General features: G+C 42.4%; 1 protein-coding gene across 19 annotated transcripts in view; it reads left to right on the forward strand.

The window, feature by feature from the left end:
• The first annotated feature begins 625 nt into the window (after nucleotides 1-625).
• Nucleotides 626-15,926, forward strand: part of CLTA (clathrin light chain A) — a 35,612-nt gene continuing 20,311 nt past the window's right edge. For 6 of the 19 annotated variants that reach the window (XM_075137342.1, XM_075137343.1, XM_075137341.1 and 3 more), the window contains exons 1-4: nucleotides 626-916; nucleotides 8,363-8,400; nucleotides 10,282-10,399; nucleotides 11,431-11,542. In XM_075137342.1, the coding sequence (XP_074993443.1) occupies nucleotides 706-916; nucleotides 8,363-8,400; nucleotides 10,282-10,399; nucleotides 11,431-11,542 (479 nt within the window). In that variant the 5' untranslated portion in view covers nucleotides 626-705. Of the gene's footprint in view, nucleotides 917-5,814; nucleotides 6,334-8,362; nucleotides 8,401-10,281; nucleotides 10,400-11,430; nucleotides 11,543-15,345; nucleotides 15,791-15,926 lie in introns of those variants that run through there. The other 13 variants (XM_075137350.1, XM_075137353.1, XM_075137354.1 and 10 more) reach the window with 6 other exon arrangements.

Consider the following 15,926-nt stretch of genomic DNA (forward strand, 5'->3'; position numbering starts at 1 on the left):
GAAAACAACTAATGTTTTTATTGACTTATTGTGCAGGTTCAGATTTGTCTCCAAGATGCCGATGGCTCGATCTTGTGTTGGCACTGGCTTTTACACTGGATCATTCTCGTCTGCACTAGATTCAAGAGGCGCGCCTCTCCGTCGGCAGGAAGACAGCGCAGCTTCACTTAACAGGGTGGTCTGACAGAAATGCAACGGAGAGTCAGTCCCTGTCGCAGACCAAACGCTGGTCGCTGCCTGACGCGGGAGCAGCGGCCTGTCGGTACCCACCGGGCCTGCCGGGCCGGGCGCTGCGTCCGCAGGAGCCCGGCCCGAGGCTCGGCCCCAGCCCGGCCCCCAAGGCGCCGCCAGGCCGCGCGCCCAGCACCGCCCGGCTCCTCCGCGCGTCACCAGGTCCGGAAGCAGAAAGGAAGCCTCGCGACCGAGCCGACTCCCGCTGCATGCGACGCGACGCGACGCGACGCTCCGCCCTGCCCCGGGACGCAACGACGCTCTTGGCGCTGATTGGCTCGAGCCCAAGGCATCATAAACGGAGAGTTCCGTTAGCCGCGCCGCCGCTCGCTGATTGGCCTTACCGCTGGGCGGTACTCGACTCTCATTGGCATAGGCGGGGCATCCTCCCCTTCCGCGCTCATTTCTGGCGTAGGCGCAGGTGCGGAAGCTGCAGCCCCTCGCGCCCTGGTGCCGCCGCCGCTTCTCGCTCCCATGGCCGACTTGGAGCTCTTCGGTACTCAGCAGCAGCCGACGGCCGCCGCCGATAACGGGGCGCTCGACGGCGCCGAGGAGGATCCTGCCGCCGCTTTCCTGGCGCAGCAGGAGAACGAGATCGCGGGCATCGAGAACGACGAGGGCTACAGCATCCTGGAGAGCGGCGAGGTGCCGGCGGCGCTGCAGGTTCCGGAGGGCCTCGACCCAGGTACGCATGAGAGCGACGGCGGGCCCCGCTCCACCGCCCTTCCCCATGGCGGGGGGGGGGCCTGTGGAGGGAGGCGCGGTGCCCGGCGGGCGGGGCGGGGCGGGGAGGAGAGGGGTCCCGGCCTGGCGGGGCTTCGCAGCCTCCCTTCCTCCTCGGAGGCCGAGAGGGGGCAGTGCCGGCGGGGCCCTCGCCCGCTCTCCTCGGCCTTCTGCCCCGACCGCATGCCGCCGGTGAGTGAGGCCCGGCCGTCCGGGGATGGTCCCGGGATTAGGTCTGGGCCGTGCAGGCATGCCATCTTGGTCGTCTTGGGTGTGCTCTGCCTTGTGTAAGTTATCTCCCTGCTCTCTCAGGCGGGGTGGTGTTTATCGTTTATATCTTCTAAAGGCGGCAGGGTGACCAGATTTGCCGAAATGTATAGCCTATTGAGAACTCTGCTGAGGAACTCTGATCTCATCTAATCCAGGAGCCTGCATGAAATGAAGATGCACTGAAAGCAGGATAAATCAATATGCTGGGTTCTGCCACTGTGTTTCTGTTTCCAGAGGCAGTGATCTTAGTCTTAAAGTATGCTAGCAGTTGAGCTAATGTTTAATTTTACTAGGCCTCTAGCCTTTGTTCCTTGGTAACCTTTGTACTGAATGTAAGAAAACTGACGCTGCAGAACACACTGTTCGATTCAGAGGAGGGTGGCTACATATGTTGGGAACTAGAGGTTAGTGTGTTTTCAGTTAGTCTAACGGTAGCTGACACAGCCCTGAGTAACCACTTCTGATTATGAAAGATTTGGGGTTTTTAACTGAAGTCTAAGCAGAACGGAGTTGTGAATGTAGGATGATGCTATGCTTAACTGATGTCTCAACACTCTTGGAAGACTTTGCTCGTACTTGTCAGTGAGTCCATAGGAGCATATTTTGCTCTCATGTGACATTCCTTTGTCACTTCAGGAAGATGCCATTCTTCTTTAGACTAAGTTGAATAACTTTGCTCCCCAGTTCACTGTTGGAACGTCTTTAGAATGAAGTCTTCATTATGCAACCTGATTTCTGAAATTACTGGCATATCTTATGTATGACGATACAGGTTCATAGTAACTCTTGGAATAAAGCCCAACTAGATAAACTGAGTAATGGAGACCTGTTGCTTCCAGTGCTTATTTAGCAGTAGCGCAGCCTTTAGAGTCAGCTAATTCATGAAGTTCAAAACATATGGACTACACACTTCCTGTAAAAAGGGTGTTTACAGGGAAGTAACTTGCTCAAGCACTGGAACATGAGGATAATTATCAGAACACTATCCTCTTTTGATATCAGACATAACTTGACTTCTGTATTCTATGTGTAATGCAGAAGTAGACAGTGGACACCTCCCCTATTACTTGCAGAAGCCTCAGACAAGCGTTATGCCTTATATGGTTTTTACATTCCAAACAGACTCTGGAACATTAAAATAGCTGTTTGAGGACTAATTTCTTTGGAGAAAGTTCTGACATTGGCCTTTCTCAGAGGGAGCTAGAACCAACTAGATTCTTACCTTCTCTACTTGCATGCAATGTGGCTATTGTAGAGTGATTCCTTGTCAAATAGTCAACTTGTTAAATGCTTCTAGATTGGCTTGATATGTAAAAGTAGTTTTTAAGTTGCTTTTCAAGAGTTTTTTTCTGAAGTCACATAAGTTCACTTGTCATGGAATGCAAAACTGTTATTGGAGAACTTTCTCTAGAAAGAGGGTCATAAAATAATGAATATGATAATATGATCTAAGGATCTGAGAAGTCTAGGTGTGATCTCTGTCATCTTGCTTTCTGTATGTCCTGGGATGGCATTTATGCTCTGGCCTGTTAAATTGGCGTAGCAGATTGTGCTTGTGGACTTTTGGTGGTCCCATTTTTTAACAGAACATCCATTTGTTGACTCTCGGAGCCTGTACTCACTCCCTCCTTGTTAAAAAGTGTGGACTACAGCAGTGCAAAATGTACTGGTTCAGGCATGGTGACAAACGAAACTAATGACTTCTGTTGCCATTTGTGTTTGAGATTTCTTATCATCTGATAAGAAATGTCAGACAGCTCTAGTCTCTAGTGCATACTAGTTTATTAAACTGTTTTGTAATTAAGTTAAATAGGTGAATGCAAATTTCTTCTTGAAATAACACAAATTGTTATGTAAATCCTTAAGCATCGTGATCAGGGATTTGTGGACTTACTTTTTTTAACCGTAAGCTTTTTGAACACCTTATTTACAGGTCTATTGGATAATTTTTCTTTCTAAATACTGGGCCAAAAGTCCCAAGTCAGGCAGCTCTCAACTGAATTTTGAAGATCTTAACTTCAAATATTGTGAGAAGTAATCACGAACTTCTTGAAATAAACTTGTAAGAAACATGGTGTCTCATACAACAAACAGTTTTTAAATTGCAGCCTCTTAAAAAAAGATTACACAAATTCATGGACAGTAGTGAACTCCATGAACTGTTAATATCAATATCAAGAAACTGATATTAGTGTATATTTCTGTTAATTGCAGTAATGGTGGATACTGGGTGACTACGGGGGGGATGGCAGAACATTGCCAAGCTCATGTGTCTCACTCAGCATCACTTCATATTGCCATGGTCAGGGTTGGAATACTGGCCTGAACCAGTAGGCCATTTATTATGTAAATAGCCGTCCTGTTCAAGCTTCCTGAGCATGTAAAAACTAATCTTATTTCCCTTGAAAGATGAAGCATAATCACTGCTTTAGAAAACATAAATCAAGTAATACAGTGCTGTTGCCTAGTTATTAGTAACTTGGATCTTTTACGAGATCTCCTTTTCTGTGATAAATCAATGCCTACATTTATTTACAGTCAAATTCTTCAATTCTCTCCAGTGTGATGATACTAGGTTATAGCAGTTCAGTTGCTATGTCCTCTGAGCAGGAGAGAGTGAGTTCAGGTTGAAATGTGTGGCTTTTAGAACCTGTGTGTCAATATAAAAACCTTGTCACAGCTTATCAAGTAGCTTCTTATGGAGAATTACATTCAAAGATAAGCAGTTTTATGTTAACAATCATGGAAATACACACAAGTTTAATGCAGGCTGTCTAGTCACAAACATTGCCTTCATAGTTTCAGGCTCTGTCATTTTTATATGAATTTGAATGAATGATATTTCTCCATATTCTGAAGAGGCTCATGAACCTCTCTAGGAATTAAGAAACTTAATTGCGTTTGGTGGTTTGTCCGTAAACCACATTTAATAGCCTTTCAGGGACTGAATATTAATTTGCTTGAAAATATCATTAGGAAAGAATTGTTTCCTCCCGTCTCTCTAGTTAGCACCACAGACAGAAAGAGTTACTTGTTTGTGACTATTACTATTTTTTCTTAACTGTTTGAAACAACCATAGTTCTGGGGTTTGCTATGCAATCAGTATCTTGAGGCTTCAGAGCACCGTAAGGTAGCACTGAGAAAGGTATAATAAAGGGATGGTATCTGTTTAACTTGTATTTGCTCTCTCGTGGTGATACTGCATTATTGTGAAGCTCATGGCAGAAAAACCTATTTTTCTGTTTACAAGAGAATACTACATCTATTGGGAAGTTACAGAAGCTCTTATGGCACAGCATTATTGCAGCTAGAGGCGGGTGTGGTCTAGTACTAGCCTATTGATTATATTGAAAATGAGGGAACTCCGATGGGTTTTGGTATGACAGCAGGTTAGAACTAAAATACAGGAAAGAAGCATTCTCCCTGACCTGCTTGCCTTTATTTTACACACAGGCATGAGAATAAGTTATGGCTAGAAAAACTATTTCTTCCTCAGTTTTTTGCATAACTATCTAAACAAAAACTTCAGAGGAGATTCTTCTTTCTCATTCTCTTATGGATGAGAGGTAGGTGAAGGGGAAGCATGATCTATGCCCAAAAGAAAAAGAATGGGAAACTAAGCCTGGAGTGGTGAAGTTACTTAACCTTATGCCAGAATGTATTAAACTTGGTTATGTTCTTTTGTTGTTTTAACTATAGCTACTAGTTCACTCTAAGTAGCAATGAAGAAGTAGGGTACTTATTGTTTAAAAGACATGATGAAAGTAGCTCATAAAAATACTTCTATGTATGATCATACTGAAGTTCATTTTTCCTGCATGAGGATATTGTCCAAAGCATAGCCAGGTAGGAAGACCTCAGGAGGAACTAATCTATGTGTTAGGAGATGGTTGGACTTGTGTTAGAAGAGCTACCTCTGCAAAGTCCTGCCTCTGACTGTTCTGATAGCTGTTGTCTTTTGCATTGAGAGTAACACTTCAGAGAGGCTAGTGAACAAGGCTAAGCAAACTTCCTTTTATGCCAAGCAGTGCCGAGTCTGGTATTAATGCAAGTAGTTGCCTTCAGAGTAGTTGATCATCATTGTGATAAGCCTCTGATGCCATATGTTGACTTGTAGGACTGAAGTGACAAAACTGTTGTTGTATTTATCTTCAAGCTAGCCAACTCTTTCTTTTGTAAGCTGTAGTACATGTGGAGGAAACTGATTCTAACTGTCTTGTTTCTGGCAAGCTTGGCTGTTGTTTCTCTTCTGAGTGCAAGGTAGCTGATATGGGTTATCCTCTCCAAACCCTTCCAGACTCTAAAAAACTATCTGGGTTGCGGTGTGGAAGTTCATTATTACCCTATTGTCAGCATGTGTTACAGAACTGTAGATGTTTGGACATGTTCTTTGCAGCAGTATCCTTAGAAATAAAGCTTTATCTTAAGTTCAGAAGCAAACACGAAGGAATATGGATCATTACTAACTAGAATAGTTCTAAATGTGCAGTGTTAACTTCAGGAGCTTCAAGATACAATACTGTGAAAGAATTGGATGGACTCTGAAGCCAGTGGAGAGCTCTCATTGTTCATGGCTGATGAAAAATGATGATACAGTAACAGTATTTAGGCTTTTTCTGTGGGAAGTCAGGTATGAAATGACATGTTTCTGTGGACAAAGACATCTGATACACAGTTAGCACCGATTACTGATATGAAGGCTGGCAAGCAGTTTTTCTAGACTTCATACTGAATTATACTGAGACTGAGACTGGAGAGCTGAAATCAGAGGATGTTTGACTATTGGTCTAGTTCCAGTTAGCATATTTGTGTTGGCATATGACAGCATGCTGGTACAGTGCCATTTCCTCTTCTGCTTATAGTATGCTCTGTCAGCATGCTGACTCTGCATCTTAATCACAAGTTCTAGGGAGTTCAGAACAGATGGGAAGTTTGTTTTAATACCTTCAATGCATCTGATCTGGGTGCCCACTGGAAACACTTAGCTCTGTGGCAGTTAGTGGCTGTTTCTATGCAGAAGAAAAGCAGCCCGAAGACAAACACATCTGTTTTCTCAGCCACAGCTCTCAGCAATGATGGTGTTCCTTTCATCTCAGCAGTCTACCAGCGTGAGTACTGAAGACCTTAATGAATGTTTTTGGTGTAACAAGAAAACTTAATCATATCATCACAGTTCTTGGAAGAATCTTCAAGACTTATTAGCCCTCTCACCTAGCTGGTGAGTCAGTGCTTCCCAAGGCGTCTCTCTCATGAAACAACTGCCTACCTTCCGGAGATGAGAACTACATATATTTAAAGGCTAGTCTCTCTTGGGTGTTCTAGCAATAAACTTGTGTCTCCAGTTTGATTGCCTGAATGTGTGAATTGCTCTCTGCTCTTCCAAGGTAGGCAGAGTGGGCAGCTAGCTTATTCAAGCTGCTAATGTCAATATGAGTTATAGACCCTGGCTTAGCTTTAATTCCAGTCCTGTCAAAACAAGGTGAAGAGCTGCAGCATGCATATGTAGTGCAGATGGGCTTAAATTCAAGGAGAGTGAAGTGTAAGCATGTTTTCTTTGTGGGCTTTAGTCTTCATAAACCTATTTAGTAGAACTGTTAATTGTAGCTGAAACCGCCCAGGTCAGTGTATGTGCAGTGATCTCTACAAATATGCTTTGGGGAAGCTTCCAGATTGATGTCAGGTGATGCGCAGGGTAGCTGCTGTGGAGCAGACAGATGCTGTTAGCTTTATGTGCTTCCCAAACCAGTTCTTTTTGGCTCCTGTAACTTGCAGAGGAGTAGCAATCAGCCAAAGTAGCTACCATCTTTCGGTTATAGGAGTCTAATTATAAAATGCGAGGTTCTGAAATGCTAGTTTTTGTCAACTTGGGTCTTCCCCTACTGAAACGGGTAACTATGTTCTTGGAGACTAGTATCCTTCAACTTAAGTTTGAACTGATGACCTTACAGTCCTCTACCTAATACAGTTAATGATTGTCATTCAGGGCTCAGGGATAAGGACTTGATAATACGTGCCTAGTTCCTTGGTAAAGGAGTATAAAGAGCTTCCTATGTGCCATTAACACTAATGTGAAACTGGGGCATACATAGCCACAAAGAGACAGAGGATACAGCAGCATAATGGTCTTAGTTTTAGATGAATTAGCTATCTTATTTAAGGAGATGGTGCAAAATAACTTGATTTTTCTGCTTACTATTGGGTGACTTTGCTACAGTCTCTTCTTTCATTGAAGAGTGTATTAACATGACAGAAACACCTCTGTGTGATAAGTTTATCCATGGTAGCATTATCGGTGAGACAAAGATAGTAACATGACTTGTTTATATCATGCAGGCAGATGTTATGTAGCACTGTTCCAGAGAGATGCCTTGCTGAGATTTAGCAATTCTTGAAAATCTTGGTGCATTTTACATAGTCTGGAGTTTTAAATAGTTTCACAAACTCAAATGTTTGTCTCACAACTGACGAATGTTCCCTATGGTTGTGTTTTAATAAGATGAAATTTTAGGGTTCTGTGGCAAAGATTCCTAGCTGATCCTGTTCCTGAGACTCTACTACTCAGAGGGAATAATGCTGCATGTGAAGTAGGAAGCTATCAAACATGTCATCAGAGAAGGTAGCAGAAAGGTGGCTTTGCTACGAATGTTAGCTATATCTCTTGAGCTAATGAGGAATTAGGAGATAACCAAACTAGGATAAGAATTACTAAGTGCTGGCTGCAGGATTGGTAATCTCCAGGTAGAGACTAAAACAGTAAGAGTCACGCTTCTTAACTTCTGAACAGTTCTCTAGTACGCTTAACTTCTAAGACAGGGAGGAGAAAGTGGGAGTAACTTTAGAACACTGTAGCAGCTTCTCGGCAGTATCAGCTCTGCTGTTTATGTAGTCTGAAGCATAACCTCATGATGAAGAAATGACCTTGTATTACTGGTTCTGCAGAATGATGGCTCATTTGATTTCTTGTGCCTATCCGGAAAAGTGCAGAGGAAGTGACCCTGCATGGTATCAGGTAACACTCATTTGCATAACTCCCACATTAGATACTCTCATAAAGCTTGCCATACAAGTTGCTGAAATGAGTATATCTGGCTGTTCTGTCTTTTCTCAAATGGCTAAACTAATGTCACTTCTTTACAGGTGCTGTTGATGGAGTGGTTAATGGAGATGTCTATCAGGTAAGATAGAAGTATGCTGTACTTAGAATGTGCCGTTCTACTCTGAGAACTTTACCTTAATCTAGACTAATACTTCCCATTTCTTGTCTCTAACGTACTTTTATCTCATCTCTGAAGAGGAACTTCTATTCTGATAGCTCATCTCATAATGCTCTTAATATGTCCCTTCTCTGAACTTGGAGGCAACTTAAAGCAGCGGTCCATTTTGAATCATGGCTTAATAGGACATAATCACTGTAAGCAGACTGACAGGCTCTATGGTGTGACTTAATGTTGACTTGCCGCTGGCTAATAAGCTGAAAGCATGCTCTGACTATCTAGTTTAAAGCAGAGTTTTCTGAATTGCTTGCTCTTTAAGGATAATTCATGTGTCCTGGTTGTCTTATCAAGATGGGTCTTAGAAGGAGCTGACTGAAAACATTATACACTTCTTAGTGACATAAAGTTGCATGAAATTAAGCTGCTGGCTAAATAGCTCAATCATAGTATGAAAGCATGTTAGTCAGCCATGGTAATGGCAAAAGGAGGAGATACTTGCTTTATTAGTATTAGGGAGGAATGAGGCATGCTAAGGCAATCACTGTGTTGTAACTGAATTTCACACCAGTTTGGCTAAGGCATTGTCATTGCCTGGTATCAGAGTTGGCTGGATAGCCCTGATTAAATGAATGCTTGGGCAGGGGGCAGCATATGAGCTACTTCTCCATAGAGCTTTAAGTGAACACTGAGCTTTGGGGAGACACAGACAGCTTTCACTGCTGCTAAAATTTTGATATCCTCACCATTGCTGTGAGATTGGTGGGAAAACTGTATCTCACTGGCTCTTTGTGCTTCCTTATACAACAGAAGGTAGTTGAAATATCTTGATTTTGTGTTTGCAATTCTAAGTGACCAGTTGCTTTTGTTGATAGAGCTTCCTCTTAATGAGGAAGAACAGACTGAATGGGTTGTGTGTAACTTTTGTTTTAGTTACTTATAACTAGTTTTGCCCTGCAACTGGCCAATTTATTTTGTTTTGGATTGGATGTGAAGCCTGCTGCTGTTGCACCAGCCTAGCTCCTTCTCTTTGCATTCTCTTCATTGAGGGCTACAGGAGGTCCAAAGAGGGGCAAGACGCAGCCAAGTCTGTCATTAGCTGCAGTCCATCTGGTGCTGTCAGGAGTGGTATTTCTTAGGTCTGTTAAGAGTAGGGTGAACCAATAAAAGTTGTTGGACTTGGAGTATATTCTGTGGCAAATAGCGCAATATTCATCAGCTTTGTGAATCTGGTGTGTTAATGATAGGCCTATTCATTGCAAGTCTTTGAGCTATTATATAGCAAGAAGTATGCTAGTACTCATGCTGTTGTGGTACTTAAATGTTGAAATGCCTCTTGTGTTCTAAGTTGCATACAACAATTCAAATTCTCTGTCTTTAAAGGACACTGGCTTTTAAGTTTGCAAATGTCTGAAGTAGACAAATAAGTTACAGAGAACATTTTAAACTCTTATGCACAAAACCATAAAAAAATAAAAAATTACTTTCACAGCAAATATTTAAGGTGAAATGAACTGGAGGATCTCTAGGCCTACATTGTGTAGTGAGGTGGTAGTCATTGTCTTCTGCTTTCTTCAGGCATAGAGCTCTGGCAGAGTTTGACTTCCTAGTCAACTTGAATTTGTGTTTGACCCCTGACTGCTAGAGGCAGAATTAATTTTCTTCAATCCTGCTGCAATTTGTGGCAAGATGTTTTCCATGTTAATGGTAGAAATGCGGTATAACATCAGATGAATGTGTAATGTGCTCAGTTCAAATAGAGTCTAATTTTATGTAGGTTGCAAGCAGTTATTTGAAATACTCAGTTGTCATGTATAAATGACATTACCATTCCTTCCCTTTAAGGAGAGTAATGGTCCAACAGACTCCTATGCTGCCATATCCCAAGTAGATCGACTGCAGTCAGAACCGGAGAGTATTCGTAAGTGGAGAGAGGAGCAAAAGGAGCGCCTGGAGCAACTTGGTAAGGAGGGTGTTTGTTGCAGTAGTGTTATTGCTTGTGAATAACGTAGCAGTAGCTTCTTAAGCAGCAGAATTCTCAACGATGGCATCTGGCTCTTGGGAATCTAACATGCTTCTTGAGTTTGAGCAGCAAGTCTGGGTGAGTCCTCCAGTAAGCAGACTTAATACTGGTATAGGAGTCAGCAAGCAAGTGGCTCTCTGAACCTTAAGAGTATTCACGTGGCCTGCCCTTTACTTACAAATAAGCTGACAGAAAATGAACAGCTTTTATCAGCAGAAAAGAGTGAATAAATACTGCAGCCATCAGCATTTTTTTCAAAGGATAAAGATTGCTCATTTTATAGTTGCTGAGGCCATCTGTTGTCACATGGATCTTAGGCTAATAGCTATGTTAAGTAATGGACTAGTAACTAAACTAAATACAGCTGTCAAATGCAGTAATACCTACCTGTGGACAGCTTCTAAGAGCCTAGAAACTGGTATGCTTTCTACTTATATTAGGGAGGAGGCTTTGCTTGAAATTGTTAGGACAGAACCTTCTGCACAATGTGATTCTGGTTAGACCTGAGCCTGTTGCTCCTCTTCTGGGCTAGTTACAGCGGATGAGTTTGTCCTGAACTATAGGCTGGGTGTAAAAGCATGCTGAGTGCCAGGCTCCCTCACTTTGTCTAAGCACAGAGGCTTTACTGAACTTTGTTCTAGCACTAGCATGGCAAGGTGACCATTTCTGTTTTTGAACAGTTTGCCAACAGGCCAACAGACTTACTGAATCTGAATTAGACTACAAATGCCTATCCTAAACTGAAGTGGACTGTTCCAGTTATGCAGCGCAGGCATTCTGTTTGGCTAATTCTCTGAATGTTCATGGTATTTAGAGTTCTCAATCAGGCCTAAATCAGGAAATCTCCTAACCCTTATCTGAGTAGATCAAGCAACTGTCTGCATTAGAGTGCACCCTGAGCCATCAGCTGAAATGTTATCAAGATCCAGCTGGAGCAAGCATGACTGACAAATCAATTCTTAAATCTTCAGATGCGAACTCACGAAAGCAGGAAGCAGAATGGAAAGAGAAAGCAATAAAGGAGTTGGAGGAATGGTATGCAAGGCAAGATGAAAAGCTCCAGAAAACAAAAGCAAGCAACAGGTAACGTTTCTCCAGCTAGCTGAAGAGTTATGAAAGTAATAGGGAGATATGAAAAGCTATGAAAGTAATGGGGGAGAGAGGTTAGAATACTTCTAGTATGTCCTAAGGCACTAGTCCTTCATTAAAGTAACCTCTCCTACTAAGAAATGGGTCTCCAATGGTAGACTAAGTTTTCTTAGAATCTAGATTAAATGTCCAAGAGTAGCAAGAGAAAGCATTAAGATAATGAACCAGAATTACTGAAGATTCCTTAAGAAACAAAGTTTGAAGATGGCCAGAAAAAGTTTTAGTTTACCCACTTGTTTGCATGCTGCTAGCTGCACAGGTTTTCAGTGACGGTAATTACCTACCTTGAGACTAGCAATCTTGCTTGCTGTCTTTAGAACACATGGAAGTGGCCTTCTAGTTAGTCTTTGCTACAAGTTATTTCATTAGATATCTTAAAACCTTTGGCTGCTCCTTTTGGAAGTATTTGAGAAATAACCTGACTCAGTTCTGCTAGTGAAGAACTAAATGCTGACTGTATCTATGTTGGGTTTGAATTGTCTAATTATGGGCACTGGGGCAGAAACTAATGACTTGGCTGCTAGTCTAGTAAGCTCTTACACTTTCTTAGAGGTTCCCTGTGGAATTTTGACTTCAAGCTATGTAAAGGTAAATATGATAGTACTGACTTAATACCGCTTAGGTCTCTACTTCTGACCTAGGGCTGCCAGTGTCATTCTGTCCAGGTAATCATCAGGGCTGCTTTACACTTTGGGAACCCACAGACTTCAAGATGAACTGTTTTTTTGAAACACCATTTTTCTTACCGAAATGGCCAGCAGGTTTGTCTTGAGTAAGAGTCCTAGGTAGACTACTTCTTACTAAAGGAAGAAAGGAGGCCTACATTTCCTACAAAATTATGGATTTGACACTTCTGTTCACTGAGGTACAGTCTTTTGTTTGGACCAAGAAAGGGAAACAGGATTGGCACTCTTCTAGTTGGTGGCCAGAACTCATGATACCCCCATAGCTTTATTGTGGCCCGTGTTTGAGTGCAGGGTATGCATTCTGGAATTGGGTCCATTTAACAAGTGTTGTGCAGAAGGAGCATTTGGAGTTCTCATCAGCCTGATGAGATCTCTCTCCTAATGGTAGTTTCTGTCCCCTGGAAGTAGCCTAATGCTAACACTGGCACTCTAGTCCTAAACTAGCTGGTCCCAACTTCTAGGATGTAGCAGAGCTTTTGTGTTGCCCCTCTGAGTCAGTGGCTTAATTGATACATTCCATGTGGTAGCTGATTTCCTGTTGTAGTAAGTCTAGGTGATACAAGGTTAATGTGCTTGTTAAAACTGCCTTCAGCTGTGTTCTGTACTTCTCATCCTTATCTCTTTTCTCCTGCCTGCTTGCCTGCCTGTTGGACTACTTGCTACCTAGGGTGGCAGATGAAGCTTTCTACAAACAACCCTTCGCTGACGTGATTGGTTATGTGTATGTTGCTTAACTGCTAATTCTGTTTGCTAGTCAACTAGGTAATAAGGAGAATCAGAAATAGTGATGAATATTTGAAGGTGACTTCTGAATATTTCAGGGCAGTATAAGTTAATATAAGTAAACAGCCTTTACTTTTTGGACTGACTCTGATCTGCAGTATTAAGTGCTGTTTTCCTGAAGGATCCCATACACTGCACAACATCCAGCACTTTCAGATTAAGTCATGTAGTGTACATAACACTGGAATTTTGGTAATTACTTCAGTAGTCTTTAGATGTAGGGGTTTACAGTTGTTTCCAGGCCAGTGAACACTGTTTAGCAGGAGGCTTTGCTGGGTATGTGGGTTAGTGGCTGCAGTCTCACATGGGTGCTGTATTTAGTCCTAATTACTTCCACAGAGAAGCACAATGTTTAACTCTGCATTCTCTGTAATAGGCATTGAGCTCCTAAGCTGTGCTCATTTGCCTACATAATCAGAAAAATATTCAAGTAATGCTTGCACATAAAGCTCCACAAGCCAAGGAAGGTGGAAAGGAATCACTTGCCATAAATCAGGGTAGAAGAGGTGTGTGCATATAGAATTAAGATGCTATTAGAGAACAGATGAAAAGTACAAAAAGGTGGTATTGGAAAATCAGCAGTAGCTGCTGGGAAAACATTTAGGAACAGCTCTGTGTAGACATTTTACCAGCCTAATGGATCAATGAGAATACAGCCGTGACTTTCAAGCCCCAATGAGCATGCTAGTTTTTGGTGTGGAAGGATTGCAGTGTTCATTGGCTTGTTCATGTGTTTTAATTTCTTCCCTTAATTTGTAGACTTGAATTGAAAGATGGCTGTATCACAGATTCTAAGGTGACACCTTTAGAAGGTGTATTGGTGAACCATGGTGTGGCTTTGAGTGCATTAATATTGAAGGTTCAGTGTGGAATTCATTATCTAACTGTAGGTGGATGTAAACCAAGACTTGTGAAATGATGGATTTACAGGTGGTGGTTGACTTTTCTGAAGTCTCCTGGAGTTGATTTTGACAGATTTTTCCAGTAAAATCCTTATTTTCATATATCTAATGCAAATGTGCAGTATAAGTGCTGCAGAATAAAATTTGGCAGCCTGTTTCCTGAATGTAGGCTAAGCTAGTAGTGCATGTTCAGCCAGCTGATCATCTGCATTAAACTCATTCTCATTTTCTATATTTGACTTAAACTTTCTCTCCTTGTTTCTTTTCTTCTTTTCACCTTTAAGCACAAACATAAATCATCCTTGCTACAGCCTAGAACAGTTAAGTAAAAAAATCTTCACTGCCCCTTAAAAGTGTCATGTCATATAAAGTAGCAGTGTTGTAGTGACCCTTGTCTTCAGTGGTGTCTGTAACGTTATCATCCCCGTGAACAGTGCTGAACACCCATGGGAGAGTCATCTTCACTGCTTTTTCTGTACTGCTTGTTGGAGTAGATGGATTTGGTTTGATCTCTTGATGCTTACTACTTTTGCACTCAGGCAGCTACCAGGGCCCCACAGTTCATGTAAACTAGATGCTGGAGTGTTATCCATGTGTTGAAGCAATGCTGTTGGCAGCATAGCAATGCCAAAAGGATATAGCTGGGAAGCCACTGGCACTAACCTGTACACAATGTAAAAAGCCTTCTTATAGTCTCCTTAGGGTGAGAGCAGGGGAAATGTGTTTATCCTGTGAGCTGACCTCAGATGAGTCATCCCCTCTGCCAAGATATACTTTAGTCTATAGCACCCACAAGCATGGGATTCATGACTTAAGTTCCTTTTGATTCATGCTGCTTCACTACAGCATTGGGAATCGTCAGCAGATAGTTTTATGATGGCCTGTAGGCCTTGGGGCTGATTTAAATCCTCAAATGGAATCTGTGTTAAGACATGCTTGCAGGGAGTTGTAAATTTCGAGTTGGCAAGTGTCCAATATAAGCCATCAAGTGGCAGAGGCTTAACTAGTTAAGACTTGGGCATTTCTCCAAAAATAAAATGCCTACATAGGAGTACCTTAGTTCCTGGCAGTTTATGTGGCAAAGACTCAATAACTTAGGCAAAGACTCAATAACTGTTCTTAAACCAAACACCTGTATTCCAACATTTTACACAGCAATCCTCTGCACTGCTTGTGTATAGCATACTACTGCAACCTACTTTCATCTGCAGGGTTGGGGCAGTGGGAGCTTAAGTACCCATAATGTCCACAAGCAGCTGTCAGGTCACATTTCTTATGAAACATGCTGAAAGAAACTGCATCCTGTAAGAGGAAGGAGTGCCTTATACGTTGGGCATTAATGCAAGGTGCATTGCATTGCTTTTAGGGCAGCTGAAGAAGCCTTTGTGAATGATGCAGAAGACATTTTTCCGGGCACTGAGTGGGAACGTGTGGCTCAGCTCTGTGACTTTAATCCCAAGTCTAGTAAGCAGGCAAAAGATGTGTCCCGCATGCGTTCAGTCCTCATCTCACTCAAGCAGGCTCCGCTGGTTCGCTGAAGGAAAGCACAACGGAAACACTACAAATGCAATATCTTAACCTTACTCAGAGAAGCTATGTTTGCAGTAATTGGATTAATTGTTTCAATGTTTTTTTTGGACCAAACCTCATGATGTATCTAGAGCTGATCATTGTTTGATTGCATGTTCTTCCTCATGTTTCCCTTCTGTGTCTGAAATGGGAGAACCTCCAAAACTGTAGTCTCTGTGCTATTGTGCACTGAGATGCTACTTCCCACATTACTGATATTAAAGATCTGTTAAACAGCAAAATGTGTTGGCTTTGGGTGAATTAAGAAGCTTTCCTGCTCCCTTTTGAGAGGGAGTGTTTTAATTGAGTGTGAGCAGACATTTCTCTTAATTGCTAGTGTGTTCACCTTGCTGATGACTGACCAGCCAGCAGTGCTCC

The sequence above is a fragment of the Calonectris borealis genome, chromosome Z, assembly GCF_964195595.1.
Source record: "Calonectris borealis chromosome Z, bCalBor7.hap1.2, whole genome shotgun sequence".
In the NCBI taxonomy this organism is placed as follows: Eukaryota; Metazoa; Chordata; class Aves; order Procellariiformes; family Procellariidae; genus Calonectris; species Calonectris borealis.